At 42.5% G+C, this 23,674-nt stretch overlaps 1 protein-coding gene across 2 annotated transcripts in view; it reads right to left on the reverse strand.

Moving 5' to 3' along the window:
* Positions 1-23,674, reverse strand: part of SCAF8 (SR-related CTD associated factor 8) — a 1,763,249-nt gene that overhangs the window by 648,392 nt on the left and 1,091,183 nt on the right. For both annotated transcript variants that reach the window (XR_014963046.1, XM_085611536.1), the window contains exon 21: positions 17,565-20,022. Coding sequence is in view for 1 of the 2 variants with exons in the window: in XM_085611536.1 (XP_085467662.1) it covers positions 17,579-20,022 (2,444 nt within the window). In the remaining variant the exon portion in view is untranslated. The remainder of the gene's footprint in view (positions 1-17,564; positions 20,023-23,674) is intronic.

Below are 23,674 nucleotides of genomic sequence, written 5' to 3' on the forward strand. Positions count from 1 at the left end.
GGCATCAGTCTGGAACCTGGAGATAATTACATTAGGAATCTGAGGTTATAATTATCCATCATTAAATGCATTATAGCTTTTACTGTTTTTTACAATTCGTCTTTACCCTTGCGTGCTAAAAACTGGTCTTCCCCTGTCCTCTCCTGTCTGGAGACATTCCTCTTTTGAATGAAGGTCTGTACACTCGCAATGCTCCCAGAGTTTTTGAGATTTTGTTTGCCTTTTTCATTGCCTCCAGATTCTAATGCACCCACGGGCCGAAGTGTTGATTTCCCGACACTTGCAAGACAATAAGGTTAGATGGGATCTCTTGCTTAAATTCTGAGATACGCAGCGATGTAGGTCTCATTAGGACTGTGCTTGTCGCAAGCTGCCTGCTCATTTTATCGACAGTGTCCAAGGGCGACTTAAAACAGGAGTTGCCAATGTTTTTGCCTACTTCAACTAGATTTTTAGCTTTTTTCTGTTATTCTTCTGGGAGAAATATGACATAAGAACCTCCATGTCCTCTCAATGCTGGTGTGCATATCTATTTAGTAGGGCATTATAGCTGGTTACTCGCCACTCCATGGCAGCTTTCCATTTTCAGAACACAGCCTTCAAATTTTACTCTTTGTCCGGAAGAGGTCCCACGGATACTGTTTTTTTTTTTTATCCCTTTTCCTTGCAGTGCTTACTATCAGTGAGTCTGCTTACAAATGTTCCTTAATATACCAAGGATCCAGAGTGAAGTCTCTTTTTTACTATTTGAGAAGTCACTGCTTTGTAGTTGCTGGCCACGAAAATACATCTTTATCCTGCTGGACTATGCTCGGTACAGGAAGGAACTGATTTTTCCTGTACCAGGGCAAGTGCATCTTTCTTCTTGAACTACATTTTCACTCTGAAGGAGTCCGCGGCTTTCTTAACTAACCTGTGGTATGTTAAGATGTCATCCAGAGAGGATGGCCTTTATGGGTAAATCTCTATTTCCTTCTGTGGTGATTCTTCCTCAACATCTTCCCACAAGGTTTCCTCATCTATATCAAAACCGATCTCTTCTGGGTCAGTCTGTATGAAAGTGTACTCTTTCTCTCTTATCTCAGTGTCCCGTTACCTCCTGTACTGCTTCTTCCTGTTCTGTGAAGTGTGTGTCCAGACTTGGCTTTTTAACACCTAAAGCCTTACGATCCTTGTGTGGGGCCAAAGTCTCCTAAAAGGCTTTCTTTTTTTGTATCGAGCTTTCTGTCTCTGCCTTCAAGGCTCTGGTCTTCCTCTTGACTCCGATGATGCAGAAGGATTTATTGGCACCATGAAACTTTCCCTTTCAGGGTGCCTTACGGGTGCTCTTCTGCCATCCTGTAGGAAGGGAAGTTTACCAAGCTCCACCAGCTGTGTTTTTCGGCATTGAGGGCTTGATCTTTTGTGACAAATCATTTCACTCAAAGACTTCTGCTTTGACGTCTTAGGCAGTAGAATTCCTTGACCACCTGACGAACATCCTCAAGGTCGATGTTTCTATGCTCCCTGAGCATCCTCGGAGAAACCAACCTCCTCCATTAAATAAGCGGTCTCACTTAGAGCTCCAACAGCCATGTCTGTGGTCTCCCAATGTGCTTGAAGAAGCTTAGGTCTGTGCACCAGAGTTTTAAGTTTAAATAGGAAGCATATAAAACAGACCTCTAACTATTGGTCTCATAAGAAGCCGAACCTATCAACTGGATCTTTGCCATTTAAGGCGAACTTTATGTGGCAGTTTGGGCAAAATTTAAATAGTGTTGAGGATGCCAGAGATACCACGCTGACCAGATACCATTCTTTGACTATATTAATTACCCCCACACTAATAAACCCCCCCAAAACCTCTCGAGGTTCGATCTGAATCACTTCCGTAAGGCAATTTTTGGTTTTCATTTGAGGTCTTCTCAGATGTATTTGGTGAAAAAGGTTGTGAGCTCTCTGCATTCACCATAGCGCCTAACAGCAGAGAAACAAAATCTAAGGTGGTGGGCAGCCACCTTGGTGTTGAGGAATTACAGCTGAAGTCCTGCAAGGGCTCCACCTAAGGTGACGTCCACTAAACAGCTTTTACAACAGATCTAGTTTGAGACCCAACTACTAGAAAGAAGTTTCGTAGAGTATGTGAATCTAGGAGATATTTCATGCTGCCAAACACATGCAAAAAGGCCAGGTGAGCTCTTCTCTTCAACAAGCTTTAGTCATTCTGTGGCATTGACACCCAGTAGCAAATTTGGCTGAAGGAGACTTATTCAGTATCTGAATACCAGCTCTTCAAACACAGTCTGCATGTTCAAAAATAAAAGGAGAAGCACAAATCGTGATACAGGAATTCAATATCCAGTGAAATGCAGATTTCTGCAGACCAGGTTCTAACATACTCAATACAGGCAATCCGTGAAAGACAGACTTCCAAATTACAAGTGTTCAACTTTACACAGGGCTGGTAAATGAATAAAAAAAACAACTTAAGCAAGGTATGTTCCAGAGAGCCCTAACACAGCTCAGCCATGACAGATACCACTGACATTTACAGATGTCTCATAACAAAGAAGTTGAAAACAGAATCATCAAGTGCTCGTTATTGCCATGTGATCCTAATATTTAAAATCGTTGTATTCTCCACCTAATGGAAGTCTGCTGTGCTCTACTCTTGCATGATGCACAACAAAAAAGACGTTTTTAGGGTGAAAGACCCTTTTCCATATCATGAATGTCAACCAGAAAGTATGTGGGACCAGGTGGGCTTTAACATTCTATTATGCACAACACACTGGTGTTGTCATCTACACAAGAATCACCTCCACAAACAAGGGACGGTTCTTTCAGAGACAGAAATATAGGCTTCAACTGTTGCACACTATCTTTTTCTAGTTTCCAATGGTCAAAGGTTGTAGGTTTTAACAGACTATACTGGTCTACAAACAGAGAGGCATGAAGATCAGCCTATCTAATCATGTCAGGGTTCAACAGTGAATGCCTTTCGAAAACTCATTCCAATGCCTGCGTTTGATCATTTAAAATAGCGCTTGAGGGAGAACTGTGGATATATTGAGCTCTTCTGACTAAGACATTCTTTCTAAACTCAAGTTACAACAAGCTGGGTATGGAATTTCCGCCTCCAAGTTTGATGGTCAGAGTTATATGGCCGCACAAAACCATTTGTTACTTCTAGTGTTATAAAATTACAATAAACAGCCACCCAGGAAACTTGTGAAGGGTCTCTCTTATGGCTTGCATCCTTTCTAGAGGGGAAAAAAAGCTATGTCCTGCCTAACCAAAAAAGCATCTTTATAAAACACGGCGCTTTATAGGATTGCTCCTCTCAAACCTTGTTTCTCATGAATACCTGCGCTCATGCACCATGGTACACGACTGAATTGAGATTAGAGAAAGACTCTTATAAAAAGCTCGAGAGACAGTGTCATAGGACACATTCGCTATCTAGGTCAACTATTTTGAAGATGAAATTAGTACAATCTATCTCCACTTTACTAGCCCATCTGACCAAGCCTGTGAGGAGACTGATTTTAAGTCATTTCCTCCTAACTGTAGTACAAGCTTAGGCAAGTTTAACAACTTCTCACCAGAAGCAATTCACAAAACAGTTGCCACAGCCAAATCGGGGTCACCCCTCGATGTGTCCTCCTAGAATTTCTGCCACCCAGTCCAAACAGCTTACTCCTTCCATAGTTTTTATTTAACCTCTCTGTGAATTCTAACAAGATCCCTTCGGCTTGGAAAGCGGCTCAGGTCAGGCCAATCCAAAAAAAAGGAGAAATTCTCACCCACGAATCTCACAAATACAGTTCGAAATCATTGCTTCCCTTACTGGGTAAGCTGTTAGAAAGTCAAATCAATGAACTCACGGATTATCCAGAGATCAACAAGACTCTGGACCCTTCACAGTTTGGGTTTCAACATTGCCATAGCACAGACAGCTACTGAACAAATCAGATGCTCCCTGGATGTATCCGCAGCATTTGATACCGTTTCTCATCCCAGGTTGATCCATAGGTTGCAGGAGATTGGAATCCAGGTCTTGGCATTACAGTGACTCCAGGATTTTTTTTTAGCAACAGGACCCAAACTATTACTTTGGACCCTTATAAATCCTGTACTATGCTACTAGACAAGGGGGTGCCGAAGGGCTCTTGTCTTAGCCCTACCTTATTTAACATCCAATAGGACCAAACTCTCTCTATGAAGGAGCAGGTTTTGTCTACCATTAGAATTTTCTTCAACACCACGCACCTGTTGAGGTGAATTTTCACCTTTCTCCCCCTTTCTGCAAGGACGACTCTGGTACAGGTGCTGGTCATTATCCGCCTGAATTATGGAAATGCCTTACTGGCCTCTGCAAATGAGACTCCGCTATCCAAACTTCAAGTGGTGCAAAACACCACCCTACCTCTCATTTGCAACCTTCCATCTGGAACACCCTCCTAGCCTTTAATGCACTCGCTTCATTGGCTAATAGTCTGTAAAAGGATCACTTAAAAAATGTGTTGCCTGACACAACTCCCTGATTGGGAAAGGCCCCAGCTACTTATCTTCTAGGTTAACTCCCTATTGTCCATCTAGACTCCTAACATCGAGTGAGAAAGCGCTATTGATGGTCCTATGGGTCAAAAGAATCCATACAGGGGCAGATCTTTCTATTATCTAGCTCCGATGTATTGGAACAGATTACCCCTACACATCTGAATGTGCACTCAACCTCTCCAATTCAGGATACTACTGAAGTCTGCGCTCTTCTAAAAACAGGAATCTTTGCCCTGTCTGTGTTTTTGCTTGTGCTGAGATACCCCTCCCGGGGTGATTCGTGCACAATATAAATTATATTAAATTAACATATACCTCTTTGAGAGAGCTGCAACAAGCTAGAGAATCCTGGGCTGTGGACAATACCATCCTTACCTGTAGTCTGACAAAGTAAACTCCCCAAGGGATATAGCAACATGGATCAGCATATTAAGCTACACTAAAAATGACAAATGTGCAGCACACATTTGGATTTTCTGCTGCACATTAGGTCCTTTCAACTATAGAGTGGATAAATATTAAAAACTGACTATATCCTGTAGTACAGATTGTGTGGCTAAACCAGCACCAAGCACTAAGGTTGCCTTGAGGGGCGGAGTTTTGAAAGGGGGGGGGGGGTTGGGGAATGGAGGATGGCAATCATTATCTTCAGGAAGGGACATAGTCTTGGATCGTGGTAACTTTATTCAAAAGAAGGTATTCTAAAACTCACAGATAAAGAAAACTAAATTGCACGTAGATGTAGATAGTTCCTTTAGTGTTCAAAAGATGTTTTTGAACATTATCAGCTTCAGGTGTCTAGCTCTGACTTTAACCTTATGGAATTGCATCCTACTTTTGTATACATCACTATGCACAGCGGAGTAATTGCAGTGTGCAATGCTCTAAACAGCTCTGGTCTCAGATTTTAAAAAGCGCGAGTACTGATCCAGTTAGACTTTACAGGGACAAATAAATTAAAGGTTCTCTTTATCAAACAGGTTTAAGAAATAGTATAATGGGACTATAGAAGTTATGGAGGACCAGGCACAATATCGTGACTTGTCTTGTTGACTCTCTGGACATGTAGCTATGAAGGAAGAAAATACAGAAAAATAGTTTACCCATACAGATGGAGAGACAAACACTGTTAAGCATATCTAGATAAGCAACATGTTGGTGCGGGGTACTACCCTGAGAATGGACAGATTAACCCAGAGAGAGCAAACTCCTAACGTTTCACTCATATCAGGTCCACTAAGAAAGGGACTGGACACCATAAAGGGTCATTCATTCTCATTGTAATCCCTCTCCCAAAAATAAGCTTAGTGCAAGCAATTGTGTATATAGTAGCAGCATCTAAGAAGGGAGAAAATAAATTACACTCCTGAAGGATTGTAGATTAGTGCCTAAGAAACGAAGTAGTTTGGGAATTATAGTGACAGGAGTATAAAGAAATCATAACCGGATATGGCAGGGATGGTGGGTACAGAGACTTGGAGATGGGCATAAAAAGATAGTAACCCTCATCTTCTCCATGGTATAACATGTGGGCTTACCAATGAAAGGCAAGGGGGTATGGCTTTTGAGACAGACACTTCAGGTTTCATAAATACATGGTATTGGGTGGTGTTGAATTATTCGCACCTGTGGTATGGGGTGGTAATTCTTTATTGTATTGATTAAAAAACATTTAAAGTAACTCACTAAAAGAAAAACCTACTCATCTGGTAAGGGTTAGATACTAAATGTAAAGTGAATTACTGCCATCATATTCCTAATATTTGAAATATAAAGAAAATACATATATCAGATGAATAATAGTTCACTTTAATTTAACCTTTGCCTCCCAAAAAAGATAATAGTGAAAATATACAATTTCTAACTCCCTGTGCTCAAAACTCCTTCCATTCCTGCAAATCAACGATTAAATTGAGTTTAGGCGGGCACTAATAATTTCTTTGTATCAGAAAATACAATATAAAGTCCATGCCTAAAAGCGGATTTCAACCAGAAAAAATATTTAATATCTCTGCTCCGCGGAATTACCTCTAGCTCGACTTCTGCCGGAAGTCTGATTTTGAAAAGTAAAGCAAAGGCCTGAAAAATTAAAGTGTGAAATAAATTTAGAGCTCACTTCTCTTTAGACTCGGGAGTAACTAGCATATCCATCTTGTCTTATTTTGAATCTCCCAACACCCCACCAATGAGTGTTCTAAAATTACCTTTATTCTAGTTGGAGCTGAGGAAAAATAACTAGTGTGACAAAAGTGAGTTAATTCTCTGACTTCAGCCGTCTAACAAGAGAGTACAACATCCGTTTGTCCACTAGATGAAGTCTAAAAATCCTATTTCAGAAGGAGATTTAGGTTAATGTTGGAAGGTTTTAAGAAAATATTATCCTCATGACTCGCAGAATACTTTAACCGCCAGTGGACATGTAGTTTTATCATCAGCAGCACAGTTTTTTCAAAAATGAACTTACTCTTCGTAGGCTTTTATGAAAGCTTCATCCTGTTGTCACCAAAGTGCTGATTATGCCTTTGATTTTGCAAAACTGCGGGATCCTGGAGGGAGTGGAAAGGGGCAGCTAAAATTATAGCGAGCAGACATGCTACGGATTAATGGGTGGGAATGTGATTCAGTCGGTAGCTGGCGGATTACAGATCTCCTCTCCCAGCTGTCAGACAAATATTCTGGCAAAGGTTCATACTCCCATCAAACGGAGCAAAATGGCTTTACAACCCAACACTACATTCCCATGGAGCCCAGCAGTAGCCAAAGTTGTTATTTGATAATTAAGGGTAAGGATAATAGTAACTAGACAGACAAAGCCTGGTAACCATAAGTCTTTATCGCCAGTGCCCCTAAATTACTGAATATGATAAAACTTGCATGTAGGGGTGAGGAAAGAGGACAGCCACCTCGATCTAGAAAGGAAGATGTGGTGCAGATAAAGCAGCCACAGTGATGAAACAAGTGCCAAGAATATCTAGGTTAACCAAAGGAACCGACAATGGAGGAAGTCTACTTTCAAATTAAGCTTATGAAAAGGAAAATCGAGAATTGTCCTCAACATTCTCCACTCCACCTGAAGGCCCTGTTATTTGGATATTTATAAAGCGCAACTTTCGCTCTGGAAGGAGCATCTTGGCGCTGAGCATGCGTATAGGGGATAAGTGGTGAAAAGATCTAGATGGCTGCTAGCACAGCTGCTAGCACCAGTGAGGGGAGTGTCGCAAAGGTTAACAGTCAATGAATTCTACATTAATTCAATTAAAGATGAAAAATTGGTAATTATTTTAAGAACTAACAGTTTATAGTTACTTTCCAGTTACTCGAAAACATCTGTTTAAATCTGGTACCGAGTTCTGAAAACTGCATGGAGATGAAATCAGTTATCGAGTAGTAACATAAATGTCTTGTGACCACGTAGAACCTGGGCATCTTTACCGCAAGAGATTTTCAATATGGCAAGCAAAATGCAATACAGTCTCCAAAAGCACACCCCCACACCAGGAAAAAGCCCATTGATTCTGGCATTCTACCGTAGTTTGGCGCCACCACTAGATGTGAGAACAAAATGCTACAGACCAGGTGTATAAGTGCTGGCCCTCAGAGTGTTTTAAGCTGCATTTAATGGTCTACTGGGGCACTTCACTCCACATCATCTATTTGAAGGGAGTACTTATAAAGGGGCAGAATTATTACGTACTCACCTTCTGCCAATAACTCACAGAATAGACAAAGGAGTGATGAAATTTTAGTGTTGAAAGCAGGCACCAAGGTACTGCAGTCCTTAAAGCTGGGCCCGTGAGGCGTAAATAACCACACAGAGAAGTTACAAAAGTACAGTAGAGAAAAAACAGAACCGATCTCAAACTGTTAGATTCTAATCCTTAAGAAAAAACATGGGAGGCATTTCGAAGGGTAGTGCATAATGGGAATACAATAGGAAACTGCTATGAATACGTGAACAGAACAATACAACCCAAAGGCTTCACTCAAAAGCTGATGTCAACAATAAATAAAACATTTAGAGGTCACTTTCCTTTAGACTCTGGAGTGACTTCGATCCTTTCGTTACACGTTTCTCTCTCCCCCCTGGTCTTTTATTTAAATTGCTAAGAGACTGTTTATACACATTCTTCTTAAAATATGAGAAACCGACAAGACATACAGAATATCTGGTCAATGTATACATAGAGATCAACATCAACGGAGTGTGCCATGTGATATGATAACGCTATAATAGTGGTGCACTGGGAGGCAGTGGTAATGCATACAGTCGAACACCAAACAAAAAAAGAATGTTACGCTGTAAGCATCTGTTTGTGGCATGTAGTGCTGTAGACTCACATGCTCAGCATACTCTCCTGTCATCTCATTTTGGGCTCGGACGCGTGCAACTTATTTTTCTTTGAAGACGTCTTCCAAATCATTAGGTATAGTGACTCCTCCTATGACTGGTAATGTGCATAGGCATTGGTTCCATTGCTAGATTGCTTCCTGCATGGTGGGTGAGGATGGAAATGGTGCTCTGGAAAACGAGGATGATGCACCATGAAAAAGAGAAAGCATCTGCAACCTCCTAAGGCTGCAGAATTGAGGGTGGGTGCAATTGAATCTACAGCACTGCATGCCATGAACAGATCCGTACAGTGTAACATTCTGTTTGTGGCATGTATAGCTGTAGGTACACATGATTTGCACAGACTGCAAAGCAATTCTCCCAAAAGTGGTGGCTACCTGAAAGATGCTGCAGAAGACTGTTAAAGGGTAAGCAGTACAGCCTGGGCAATTTCATTTGCTTGTTAGTTTGCTAAGACATCCACAGAATATTATTTGGTATATGGTTGTGAAGTGGACCAAGTAGCTGCCTTACCTATATCTGCTGTGGGAATATTACAAAGGAAGGCCACAGAAGCCCCTATTTTCAGGTAGAGTGGGGCCTGAGACGTACACAAGCATTTCCCTTTTGGCTTTGGTGTAGCAAGTCTGAATGGACTTGATCAGCCATCTGGCTGTGCTTGCTTTTGATAGAGCTGTTGTGTGATTCGCTGTAGGCGACAAAGAGTTGTTGTGGCTTGCGAAAAGACTTTGATACAGGAGGGCCCTTTTGACATCTAGCATGTGGAGGCCTTCTCTGCAACAGAGTTTGGGTGTGGGAACAATACTGGGAGTGTGAATGCCTGATTAAGGTGCTACAATCTTAGGCAGAAACTTGGGGTTAGTCGAGAGGACAACTGCTGTTGTGGATTCGGAAGAAAGGTTCCTGTAGATTGAGAGCTTGAAGCTCACTTACATGCCTGAGAAATGTTATGGCAACCATGAAGGCAACTTTCTAAAAGAGAAACTGTAGCGGGCATGAGTTAAGGGGTTTGAAAGGGAGCCCGTGAATAAGATACAACAACATTGAGCTTCCAGAAAGGGGCAGTCTCTGTATGGGATAGATTGTTTAAATCCTGCTATGAAGGCTTTGATGACTGGGACTTTGAATAAAGAGGTGTTCTCTATTTTGTAGGTAAGCTGGAACTGCAGTCCAAGTGCAGGGTGACATAAGTGTAAAGCAAGGCCTCAGGTTTGAGGGTGAACAAGGTAACAGGCTAGCTCCTGAACCACTGTTTTCAATTGATCAATGTGTTAAGGAAGGGAGTAATGGACAAACCATTTGGCTGCATAGCATGCCTGTGTAGTGGGTCTGCTGGCCTCTTTAAGGATAGACACTCACTCTGGAGGCAGATTGAGGTAGCCAAACGCAAGGCCTTCTGGAGGCAGACTGCAAGAATGAGGTGCCTGATGGCACCCTGACTATGTTACGTGGTATGGTCGATAGGGCAGTTTCTTCCAGGCGACTACAGACAAGTCGAGGAGGATGGTGAACTAGGGTTGTCTGGCCCACGTGGGAGCCACTAGGATGAGGATGAAGGACATTTGCCGAAGCTTCTGAACCACATATGGAGTGAGTGAGAGAGGAGCTATACATAGGCAAATATCCATGATCAGTTGCAACTCATAGTGCATTGCAAATGGACTGTGGGTGTGGGAACCTGGAGGCAAAGTTTTGGCATTTGGGGCTGTGGCGAAGAGATCTACACCGGGAAAATCCCAGCAATGAAAGTATGGGAGTAGAACTTGGAGTGCCAACACATGGACTGGATATAATATACTGCTGAGCAGGTTTGCAAAATCTGTTTCCAAACCCGTAAGGTTCTATCTACCCTAGTAAATGTATAATTTGGTAAAGTGTCAAACTTCAAATGCCCTGTGCTAGCGCTAACAGCTACTGGAAGTGCATGCCTCCTTGTTTCTAAAGGTTTTACATGGCAGTCATATTGTCTGTTTTGATGAGGACTACCCTCTGTTTTACCTGGCAGACAAAAAAGTCTTGAGAGCTGGCTGGATAGCCAGCAAGTTCTAGGTAGTTGACATGGAAGCCCAGCTGGTGGGGTGGCCTAACACCCTGAACTATCATATCATGGAGATGTGCCCCTCCCCCCATCCTGTGCGGGAGGCGCCCGTGATGATGGTCCCCTGCAGGAGAGGGTCGTGAAAGGGCCGACCCTGCAAGAGATTATTGCTGTTCCACCACTGCACAGAGCAATGGGTGCTGGCCCAAATCAACACTAGATCTTCCCAGTGATACTCTGCCTGCGTTAACTGTGCTTCTAGGCACTCTTGTAAAGGACAAATTTGTAAACTTGCATGAGGAACTAAAGCACTATGGGAGGCCATCATGCCAATGAGGCACATAACAGTTCAGACCGTTAAATGGTGATCGGACTGAAAAAGAGGTAGTAACAGCTAGAAAGCTTGAACAAGCACTTGATTGGGGGTAGACTTTTTCGGTGACCATGCTGAGAACTGCAGTCAGAAATTGTTGTATTTGTAGAGGCTGGAGATGGCACTAGACCGTATTAATGGTGAAATCTAGATTGTGTGGAAGGTCTACAGTGGTCGAGTGTGTACGAGGCACTATCCTGATCACACTCTTAATCAGCCTGTTGTCCAAGTAAGGGAACACATGGCTGCCTACACTCCTGAGATGAGCAGGTAATCCAGGAAGGTATTTTGTGAACATGCTGGGGGCTTTAGAGACCCTGAAGAGCAGCACTTTTAACTGAAAATGCTGACTACTGACAACAAAAAGCACAAAGCGGTGGTGACCAGGGTGAAATGGCATGTGGAAGTAGACGTCCTTCAAGTGGAGAGCACTGATTAAGTCACCTTGCTGCAGCATGTGGATGACATCTTGTAGCATGAATACGGGAAAGTGCTCTGACAGGATGTATTGTTTAGAGGCTTGAGGTCCAGTATTGGTCTGGGTGCCCCATTCTTCTTGGGTATAAGGATGTAGAGAGAGTACACCTCGTTTGCCACTTTTAGGTGATGGCAGAGGCTTTACCTCGCCTTTGAATAGGCGTGCCTGTATCTCCTCCTGAAGGAAAAGCTGGCGTTCTGGGAAGAGGCTGTGTTTGTAGGTATGTTTGGTGGGTTTGTAGTGAGTTTTAAACAGTAACCCTGCCTGATGATGGAAAGGACCCACTGATTGAGGTGATTCTTTCCCACTGTCTGCTCTAGTTCCTTTGACCTGGCAAACGATGGGGCTTTGGGCGTCCGACTTGAACCAAGGGAGTCTTAGCTCGTGGACGCTAAAGTGGCTTGCACTTAGCGATGTGTTGAAGCCGAAGTGGTCTTCTAAAGGGATTTTCAGACCTGGAGTTGAAGGAGCTGTTAGTGCCAGAGGATGCCAACACTTGTGTGGCTTTGTCTGCACTGAGGGCTGGCTCTGAATTTGCACCAAGGACTTGTGTTGATGCCGGCCATGGCCTGCAGGCAGTGGCGGACCAGAAGCCTCTTGTTTGGATTTGGGGCTCCATGTCCAACCCCTGGCGGGGGATGCTCAGCCTGAGAATGGTGCAAGGGTTGAGCGAGTGAGGAGGAAGGTATACTCACCGTTGACGTCATGCCATGTTGCTGCACCTGTTCAGCATGCTTTTACCCTGTTTCCGATTCGGAGCTGGGTGCGGGACTGAACTGGAGAGGCTGTGAAGTCTAAGGCCCAGACCCCACCTCGTCCTCGGTGCTCCGGTCCCTGAAGATATCAGGGGTTTCGTCCTGCAGTCAACGCTCCATTGTTTTTCGAGCAAGGTGCCGATTGTGTCGGTATATCTTGGTCTTCTTTGACCGAAACGAGAGGCAGGTGGAGAAGGTAGTCAAGTACTGCTCCAGTGACAAAGGTTACAGACTTGGTGGTGGTCAGTCCAGGGGTACGAAGGGAAAACTGAAGTGCAAAGGAAGATAGTTTCAACGGGACTGGATGAACCAAAAGCATACGACGTCAAGCACCATGTAGCATTGACCTGGAGCTCAGGCGATACATGACCGAACCTGACGGCGAAAGGAAAGCAATCTAACAAAGGAGCAGATTCCCATGAGCATTTCCAGTCATAGGAGGAGTCACTATATCCGTCATACAAAAGACTTCTTCAAAGTAAAACAAGCTGCAAAGGTCAGAACCCTACACTAGATGGCAGAAGAGTATGCAGAACATGTGTATCACAGCTACACGTGCAGCGATAAGTTATACTCCTTCAGTAATGCTCTTTATTGTGGAAACTGTTCCTGCAGATTCCTTACCTCTTGAATATCTTCGATGCCGGTTTGGATTCAGAAAATCTTCAGTAGGCGGTAGGGCTGCTGGCTGGACTACGGTGCCCTACGTGACGTTCCAGTAACGTCAATGGAGCCATAAAGCACCCCATTGGCGTGTTGACATCAGCTTCCATGGATTTTGTTATGCACCTTTGAGGCATTCGGATGGAAGTAACATCATGAAGACAGGTGCACTATTTTGATTTATGTAGGGACCTCATGAAGACATGTGGGATACATGGACATGCCACAGGTACTTGCAACAGGGAGGTGGGTGGATCAGTGAGAATCTGCAGGTAGACTTTCCCTTCCCACCGATCACAGGACACCAGGAATGGCACCCCTGACCCCGTTCTTGCGTTAGAACCAACTCCACTGCACCATCTTGAGCAAAGTTTGAACTTCCTTTTGTAGGTCTCACAGGCGGTCTTGGTGTGAGTGCCTCAGGTTTGTGAGGAAAGGGTAGATGGTTGTGTTGGAAGAATAGGGCACACCCCCTTTCCACAATCTTCAAGAACCAGAGGTCTGAAGTAATGCTTGTGGGGAGGAGGATACCCATACTTCAACGGGCAGCACGTGTTTGGACAAGGATGTAACTAAGGCTGCTTCCCTGCAGTGGCACAAGAGGAGGAGGGAACGGAAGAGTAATTGCTCTTCCCTTTTGCTTAACACCCATACTGCTTATATAGAGTGTTCACCTGTTGCTACCACAGACTTTAGAACGAAAAACCTTTTTTGAAGGCTCTAAACTTTTGAAACTGTTTATAGTCTCTTGTCTGAGCCAGGAGATCTGGAAGAGGCTTTCCTGTTTTGAAACCTTTCCATGGCTGAATCAGCTTTCACCCTAAAGAGGCAGGAACCATCTCAAGGTGGAATTCCAACAAAATTGTCTGAACATCCTGGGAGAAATACAGAGTTTTGCATGACACATGACGGAGTAGGGTGATGGATAAACCAGGGCTGTTGCAATAGAGTCTGCTGTGTCCAGGCTTGATTGTATGACCTGTTTGACCGCTGCTTGACATTCTCCCAGAAGCTAAAGCTCCATGGAGTGTGTTGCTGTTTGGAATACTTCAGTGAGGATGCCAGCCTTAATCTCAGTGGAAGGAAGTTGGAGGTTTAAAATCTCTGCGGCCTTCATGATCACCAAGTGATAGGACGTAACCTCGGGTGGAGGTCCAGCCAGACAGTATAGTTGCAGTTCCGGGGCGGTGTCAAGACCAGTGGCATCTTTAAGGCCTGCAAAATCCTGATAGAAGGTCGTAGTTTGTTCGTCTCCATCATCTCTGGACTGAGGTACTCCTGAGGGTTGGAGTCACCAACAAATCTGCCCTATACCATAGGCTGCTAACCATCTTGTCACAAGAGGTGGCGTGTGAAATTCAGAGGCAGAGACTCTAGGCATGACAGATGTGAGGCTGGTGAGTCAGGAGCAGGTGACAAGTGCTGCTCCCCTGGCAGCGTTGGCTGCCGGCATTGTCTGCGCTGCTGAAGGTGTCGTCTGAGTCGCGGGGAGGTGATTAGGTCCGGCTCAGAGGGCAAAGAGGGTAGAAATGTCAGCGGAGGAAACTCTGGTCTTGGCATAGAACCAGACAGCCGGAGTGAAGTGGTGCAGGAATCACAGCCCACATAACTGAAGGGAAGGAATGAAGTAAGGATGCCGAAGGGTATTGTGTGGGCAAGCCTCCAGACACAAAAGCCACTGGAACCATGCGCCTGTTGGAGCTCCAGCGGGGACCATGGATCTACGAAAGATGTCAAACATGGGATTTAAGAACATCGATGGGCCCGCCCCAGGATTTAGGATCTCCAGGTACGGCTGATCGGACTGGGGCACTGGAGTCGGCACCACAGGCTGTAGTGTCTACAGGATTGGTGCTCAGTCAAATGGAGGTGCAGGATCCTCCATATCTTCTTACATCGGGTCCTGGTCTGACGCAGCTGACCGAGGTCACATCGGGGGTCTTAGTGACATTTTTCAAAGAGTGTCATCCTGATTCATGTCGCCTTCTCTGGTTATGCTTCTCGTCTTAGAAAGTGGGGACTCAAGCGACCTCTGCCTTGGTCTGAATTTTCGGCACCCACAACATTTATTTTTTGCTCTTGCCTAGAGCATTTTGGCTGCCCATTTATTTCTAGCTGTAGGATGCATCTTCCGACATGGGTCACAGGACTTGACGTCATGGTCGGTTCCAAAATACTAAAGGCAGATTTTCTGAGAGCGTGTAATAGATAACTGCTTGTTACAGTCTCTAAGTGGTGTAAAACATGACTCTTTGGACATATAATTGTAAAACTAAACCTGTTGTCACGATTTTGAAGTGAAAAGCTTTGACAACGTCAAAAACTAAGGAGATTGAGTGCTCTGGGATCACATTGATGGCGCAGAAAAAAGGAAACTAATGTCAGCACACCAACAAGGGCGCTTTATGGCTCCAGGGACATCACAGGGACACCACGTACGGTGCCGAAGGGGAGCCAGTGCACCCTACCGGCATGGAAAGCTATTGAAGAGTTACTGGATACAGAATGGACCCTCGGATATTGAAAAGTTGAGGAATCTGCATGTAGAAGTAGCCATACGAATAGTGATTTCATGGCAACAAAAGACTTATCATGGTATTGAAAGTTTCTCTGATGGCAAGTGTTCATAATCTATAAAACAATTTATTCCAATGCCTGGCATCAGTCAAGCTCTAATTAAACAGACTACTAATAATAGAGTGCATTTTTTTTTTAAACGTAGCGCAACACAAATACAGTTGATGTTTGCCACACTACCTTCCAATCCACTGAACAAGCATAACGAAACTTAAGTCTACTCATCAGCGTCATTCTCGAAACTACGTGCTCACAATACGATTAACAATTCCATGTTAAGTTTGTACTGTACTGAACGTGCTTTGGAGGTAAATGCTAGGCAACCATCAATACACATTTACTATTTTAACTCATCAGTGCAAATGTACTACTTTAAATGAAGCACACCACAAACTTCCTTACTTGCATTTTACCATAAATAATTGAAACTGAATATGATCAGGATGGCACTTCAAAAGATTTTGTGAATTATTTTTTAAATACAAACTGGAAGCATTTACATGCGAGGTCATTTATAAAAGAAACGAAGACTTTAAAGGTATTTTAAATTAGGCCAGTAGTAAAGAACACCACAAAAGGATAATGATACTGAAAAGTGACACAAGAAAAGGATGACTCGCTAGCTGAACTCTAAAACTCCAAACAAGTGCTTATCTAGAAAGATTTTCATGCATCAAAATTCGGAACTTCTCATTTTACAAGCTAGCCAAAACAAAGCTTTATAACGAAACTGTAAACACTGAATATACAACGAACGTAAGACTGTTACATTATGTAGTGTTTTCTATTCCATGAACGTTTACACCGTAAGATTGTGTGTATATTTATAAACAAACAAGAAAAAGGGTAGTAAGGCAATAATCAAATTCTTAACATAGCAATCAATCTACACAACCTTTTTTCCAGATTTACAGCCTTCCTAATGTATGCTACTTGTAGAAAGTGAAAAGAGCACTAAGAGTGTATCGACGTGTTTGATTTAAAATGTGCCTTTGAAAAAGTAGTCATGCAAAATAATAGTTCTATCCAGTCTGCACAAATATTGACACACAGTACACACTAATTCAACTCATTTTCCAATAAAATGCAAAGTCTCGGCATAAATTATGAAATATATTTGCATCAAACTGGTCATGCTCTCGCCTGACCCAGTTAGACTGAAATTGTAGGTTTAAATAATACAATATCTGGAACACTTATCAAACAAATAGATTTTATTAGCATCTGGAAAAGAATGCAGCCAGCATTGAAAGGTATTTTTCACTCACTGCAACACGAGCAATAATCATTGACACGTAGATAACGGATGACAGCAGAACGTACAAATTCAGACTTGTTTAATTATCTGTTACGGGCACCTCAATTCATCAGAGCTATTTTAGTTTTTGGCTAATAAGCATGAACCTAAAATAAACACAGCTTTGTCTATGCTTTAAAAATCCACCAGCAGCCTAAAACATGGACAATTAACACCCGTTTTCCGTTAAACATACTCCCTTTTCCAAATATAACTCACAAGCAGCTTTTAAAAATTGTTTTCTTCCATAGGAAGTCTGTTCAAGAATTAAAAAACAAACGGGACAATGTTTGTAATTCTGCAGAAAAATAAAAACGCTCTACCGAAGATGTTCAAACTAAGAACGGTCTACAAAAGTCAATAGCACAAATATTTAGGTTACAGACAAAAATAAACATGAAATAAACGTCAATCTGGCTGGAAAAATTAACTAAGGTTCAAGCAGCCATATAACTATGACAGAGATAACTTTACAAAAGGTATCTTTTACCTACTGAGCGATGATTATGTCCCCTTAGTCTCTGTGCTTTCTACCACTGGTTGACATTTTTGGTCTGCTTCTATGTCAACCTTCTCTTTGCTCTTCTCTTTGCTTTTCTCATCTGAAGAAACCAATTTATCAGAAAGTTCAGGTTCCTTTTTTGCTTCCACTGGTGGTCGGGAAGTGCCGATATCTGCATGTTCACCATTTATTTGAGGCACATTTTCAGCTTTTGCAGGGGAAGAAGTAGGGGTGGGGAAAGTGGTGGTAGGTGAAGTGGCAGTGGCGCCTTCACCATATTCAGAAATGTGAGACTTTGGAGGAACCCATGTGCCATGCTCCCTCTCCTTTCTAAATCGGTTGCTATTAGTTTCTCTGCGGAAATCAACATCTCGATCATCTCTATCGCGTTGTTTTTCACGTTGACTTTTGCGCTCACCATGATCTCTGAGAGCATCTTGATCTACTCCTCTGTTCCACATAGGACCACCTCTAAAATCGGGTCTGATGTTTCCAAGATGAAACCTCTCCCTTTCTTCATGAAAGCCTTGTGGGCTTCCAAACACAGGTAATGGAAGTTGCTGCCTTTCATCAAAATCCCTATGTCCCCAGGGCTTGTCTGCGTTGAAACCAAAGGGCTCCCTTCGACCAAGTGCTTCTAAAAACTGCCTTCCATGATTCTCTCTCATTTCTAATGGCAGTCTCTCAAAGTGTTCCCTTCCCTCCAAAGGCAACCTTCCAAAGCCTTCTCTTCCTTCCATTGGGGGTCTCACAAAAGGCTCCCTTCCCTCCAAATGGGGTCTAACAAACATTTCTCTTCCTTCCATGGGAGGTCTTCCAAACAGTTCTCTTCCCTCCATATTGGGTCTTCCTTCCATGGGTGGCCTTCCAAAATGTTCCCTACCCTCCATTGGCGGTCTTCCAAATGTCTCCCGGACATCCATGGGTGGCCTTCCAAAATGTTCTCTTTCATCAATTGGTGGCCTTAGAAACATTTGCCTTGCATCGAGGAGTGGTCGCCCAAAATGCTGCCTCATATCCATTGTTGGTCTTATTGGACTCTCCCTTGTATGTGTACCTAGCCTTAAAAGAACTTCATGGATATCTGGTGGTGGACGTCTTTGAGCATCATGCCCTTCTGGTCCAGGCCAATGAAGGCCTTCCTTGGGATCGGGACCCAACCAGCCTTCTCGAAGATCAGATCTGGACCACTCAGGACCATCTCGTGTATCTGATCCAGGCCAAGTATGATGTTCTTTTGCATCAGGCTCTGGCCTTCCATGGGATTCATGTATCTCTGGTTCAGGCCTTCCTTGACCATCTCGTGCTACAGGACGATCTCCAAGAAGGCCTTCGCGAGGAAATGTTCTTAATCGTAAAAGACCTTCTTGTATATCTGGCCCTGGCCCCAGAAGACCTTCCCGTGGAAATGGTCCCATCCTTAGTAGGCCTGCATCCGGTCCTGGTCCAAGTAGGCCCTCACGTGGACCCTGGCCTGGCCTTGGCAAGCCATCACGTGAATCGACTCCTTGTTTAAGAAGAGCTCCACGTGATCCTGCTTTCATTCTTTGCAGGAATTCTCGTGAATCAGCTTCTGCTCTTTGAAAGTTCTCTTGCAACTCTGCTCCAGGTCTCTGATGCCTTTCTTGTGAATCTAGTGGAAGCCCAAGCATGCTCTCCCTCACATTTGGCCCGTGCCTTTGTAAGCCTTGTCTTGCATCAACTACTTGCCTTTGCAAGCTATCTCCTGCTTCTGATCTTAAAAGGCCTTCTCGAACATCTATTCCAAGCCTTATAAGGTTTTCGTGGGCACCTGGACCTAGTCTTGGCAGGTTTCCTCGTGCATCAATTCTCGGAATATGTAAGGTTTCATCTGTTCTTTGCCGTAGTAAACCTTCTTGAGCATTATGAACCAGCCTTTGACCCTCTTGTATGTTCATGAATGGCCTTCCTAGAACACCAGACTCTTCAATTTGTCGCTGTAAAACGTCTTGTGGATCTACATTAATTCTTCCAGCATTACCACTGGTATCCATATGCACTGGTCTACTAATCTCTCGATTTTCCACTGGAGGAAAGCGATAATCTCTATCTCCTTCCTGTTGAATTCCCTCGTTTCCATGTGCCATCACTTTCTCAGAATTAGAATTGTTATCCATGTTCTGTACAGAAGTCACAAATGAAGTCTCAGTACGATTTAATAAGTCTGCCAGAGGGAAGGAACCTTGAGGTGGAGGGACGGTAGGGTCAATGATGTTGGGAGGCGGCATGTTTCGTTGAGGCGGCATACCAGGCTGCATAAAAGGAAATCTTTGCCCAGCTGGGTGTGATAGCAATCCTGGATGGCCTTCCCCAAAAGCATTTCCATGAATATGGCCAGGCATATTTAAAATAGGCATGCTGTTGGTTGTTACTGGTGGTGGGCCACTCTGTATTCCGGAACTGCTCGAAACATTATTTAGGACAGCTGAAAAGAAAAGACAAAGACACTCAGTCAGAAAGAAAAGAACACCATCTTTCTGTCAAGGTAAAAATAGCATGACATATCATTAAACAATATCCTAGCATTATAACAGCAATACAAATTAAATGCATTTAACAGATTTACTCCATTATAATTTATATAAAACAGATAGGAAATTCTAAGAATTCCAACTTTAACACAGTCAAATGTATTTGTTTGAAGAGCGTTTAAGGTTTGATATCTTGGGAATATTCAAAACTTCTAAACTTTATGCTTTTGTGACACCCATAGTTTGACCGAATACCAACTTTTTAAATATTGCTCTTGAATTAAACTATGCAATTAATGACACTGAATTCCATTTTCCAACAGCATAATAATAACTTAAAATACAAGAACTTGACCAAGCATTGATCTCATGATGTTCAACAAGATGCTGCCCACTGACTATCATTCTGCAAGTGCTAAACCTCACACCAAGCAGCCATTATTAAAAACAATATATATTTATGTAAATGTATATGTGTGTGTGTGTGTGTGTATATACACACACACACACACAAACATATATATATATATATTCTTTTCCTCCAAACGGGTTTATTTAGGGACCGAGCCCATTGTCAGTTGGTGCACGATGCCGGTAAACCAGAAAACCGGCAAAATCTGTATAACTCCAATGTTGCACGTAAACAAAGCACACTCAGAGTCACGGGTATTCCAAAACGGCAGTAGTTTATTCTTCGCTACGCGTTTCGACACGAAAAGTGTCTTGATCACACGAATCTACGAACGTTTTGCATAGATTTTAAATAAAGTTTATTGAAGTGATTTCACCCAAATACAATGATAGAAGTAGGACTATGCCTTCAGATAGTCATACCAGACGTTCTAGTGCGGCAGACATATTGGAAAGTCCAAATCAACGTTTTCAAAGTACAAAATACGGTCTCAACTCATTCGTATTACTTCTGTTTAACATATTGCTTAATAGACACCACAATTGCTTGTCACTCATGGGAACATAAAATCAGTATGCATGTGATTGCATGTTTCAGTTTTTAACATTTATAGATGAATTGCCATAAATATTTGTTCAATTTTGTTCTCGCCATATTTCAAGGCTCAATAGCCGTTATCGTTCTGGCAATCGTTATATTCCGCAATTTATGTCATAAAAATTATTAAATATAACGATAGTTAAAAAACCTCATAATAAATAGTTAAAATTTAGGCGCATTGTGTATTAAATAAATATTAAGGTGCATTGTTGTCATAATAAAAGATCAAATAAATAGTACTAATAACCCACACTGATTAAATACAGTTATGTCTGTTCGTCTTGTCTCTTTCTATAATAAACCCATGCAGCTGAACCAGTTGACATTAATGTTAAGTCGTTCTATTTGTTAAGTGTTGAGTGTGCATCACCAGTGTGAATAAAGTGTATCAGTGCAAAAAAAACTGTTTAAAAGTAGGTAAAACAGTTATAAAACATGTAGTGGTTAAAAAGGTTTCTTATGAGAGAAAAAAATGGAATGCAAGGGATCTGCGGGAATGTAAAATACCATTATTTGAGATTGTGCTTGTATTGAAAGTCAGCTTTACTTATCTTGATTGGCTACTGTGATATATAAGACCAAATTATTCTATGAGTACAAATTAATACTGTACTTTGTTGATTCTCATATTTTTAAAGCCAAGTATATAAGTCTTCCGTTGTGTTGAGACCAATTGGACTCTTGCTCTTGCTATCAAGCTCCAAAATATATTATGTCTCAAGTTTTCTAAGGTTGGCCTCTCTATTGCCACCTCTCCTCAGGGGTGGAATAGAGTCCACAACAAAGTATTTGAGATCTTGTAATTGATTGCTGTGGACTTCTTTGATATGGCGGGCCACAGGATAGCTTGGGTCCGAATTGGAAATAGCTCTTGTGTGTTGAAGTATTCTCTTGTGGACTTGCAGCTTCGTGCTGCCAATATACCTCAGTCCACAGGTGTACTCCAACACATAAATTGCACACTCAGATTTACAGGTTAACGGTTTAGATATTACTGTGGGAGCTGATTTGAAGGGAGTAGTGAGGGAGCTTTTATTAATGCCTAATTTGCAAGCTTTGCAAGAGGAGCATTTCTTAAACCCTTTTGAACCAGATAACCAGTTCCTGTTAAAAGAGATTTCTGGACTGCTTTTTGCTAGGTAATCACTGGTAGATGGTGCCCTTCTGTACGTAACGATTCTCCAATTATCGGATCATTACGTACTATATGCCAGTTTTTCCTTATCACTCAACAGATTTCATCTCTTTGTCTGTTATATGTCCGGATTAATCTCGGATTTGATGACTCCGGTATTTGCTTTCTGAGATTTCGATCTGGTTCACTGTTTGGTCTCAACAACAACAAATCATCCCTACATAATTGGTTAGTTTTACTTATGGCTGCTGCTATCGAGTGGCTGGAGTAGCCCCTAGCTAGGAACCGTTCTCTACATTCCTGTTGAGCCAGGACAAGATCCTCTTCTCTACTGCATAACCTACGCATCCGCAGCATTTCCCCATACGGGATGCTGTGTATTGTGTGCTTGGGATGAAAACTGGATGCATGTAGGAGAGTATTACCCGCCGTAGGTTTGCGCTACAATCTTGTTTCCAGCTTATTGATCACAAATACTTCGACATCTAAGAAGCAGACTGATTGTTCGCTGATGTTGTATGTGAGATGTACGTTTATGTCATTGTCGTTGAGATTAGTAATAAAAGCTTCTGCACTTTCTCTATTGCCTTGCCATATCAAAAATAAATCGTCTATATATCTGACCAATTTAATCACATGTTTCTTAAGGATATTGCTATAGAGGGCATTAACAATTACCTCCTCCCACCAACCCACATGGAGGCAAGCGTAACTGGGCGAAAAGCTTGCCCCCATAGCTACTCTTCGTATTTGGTGGTAGATTTGATTTTGAAAGAGGAAATAATTGTTGTTTAAGCAAAATTCAGTTAGACTAATTAACATTTTGTTACGATTGAGAAACTGAATGGGTCGCCTATCCAGGAAATGCTTGAGAGCTCGCATACCATCTTTATGGTGTATGCTTGTGTATAGATTTGAAACATCTATAGTTATTAATAGATAGTCATTACACCAGTGACATTCATGAATTTTCCTTAAAAAGTCTGTGTTGTCTTGTATAAACGAAGGTAATGCACTCACATCCTCCTGTAGGAATGAGTCATTATAGATGGATACATTTTCTAACAAGCTTTGTTTCGCCGAGATAATGGTCTTCCCGGGGGTTTATTGATGTCCTTATGAATCTTCGGGATAAAATAAATCACAGGCGTAACAGGGTATTCTTTTAAAAAAAAACTTATATTCATCTGGACTCAGGAGTCTGGCACTTTTCCATGCCAACAGTCTTTTGAAGAGTTCGTTCTGTGCCGCTAAGATTGTTAATTTATTACTGAGTTTGTAGCACGACCGATCATTAAGTTGCATGAGTGCCTCTTCTAAATAAAGATTCTTTGGCCAAAGCACCACATTACCCCCTTTGTCCGAATTTCTTATAGTCAGGGAATCGTCAGTTTGTAATTTTTTGATTAGTTGATGATATTGGTGCTACATATACACACACACACACACACACACACAA

This window comes from Triturus cristatus, chromosome 6, assembly GCF_964204655.1.
Source record: "Triturus cristatus chromosome 6, aTriCri1.1, whole genome shotgun sequence".
NCBI lineage: Eukaryota > Metazoa > Chordata > Amphibia > Caudata > Salamandridae > Triturus > Triturus cristatus.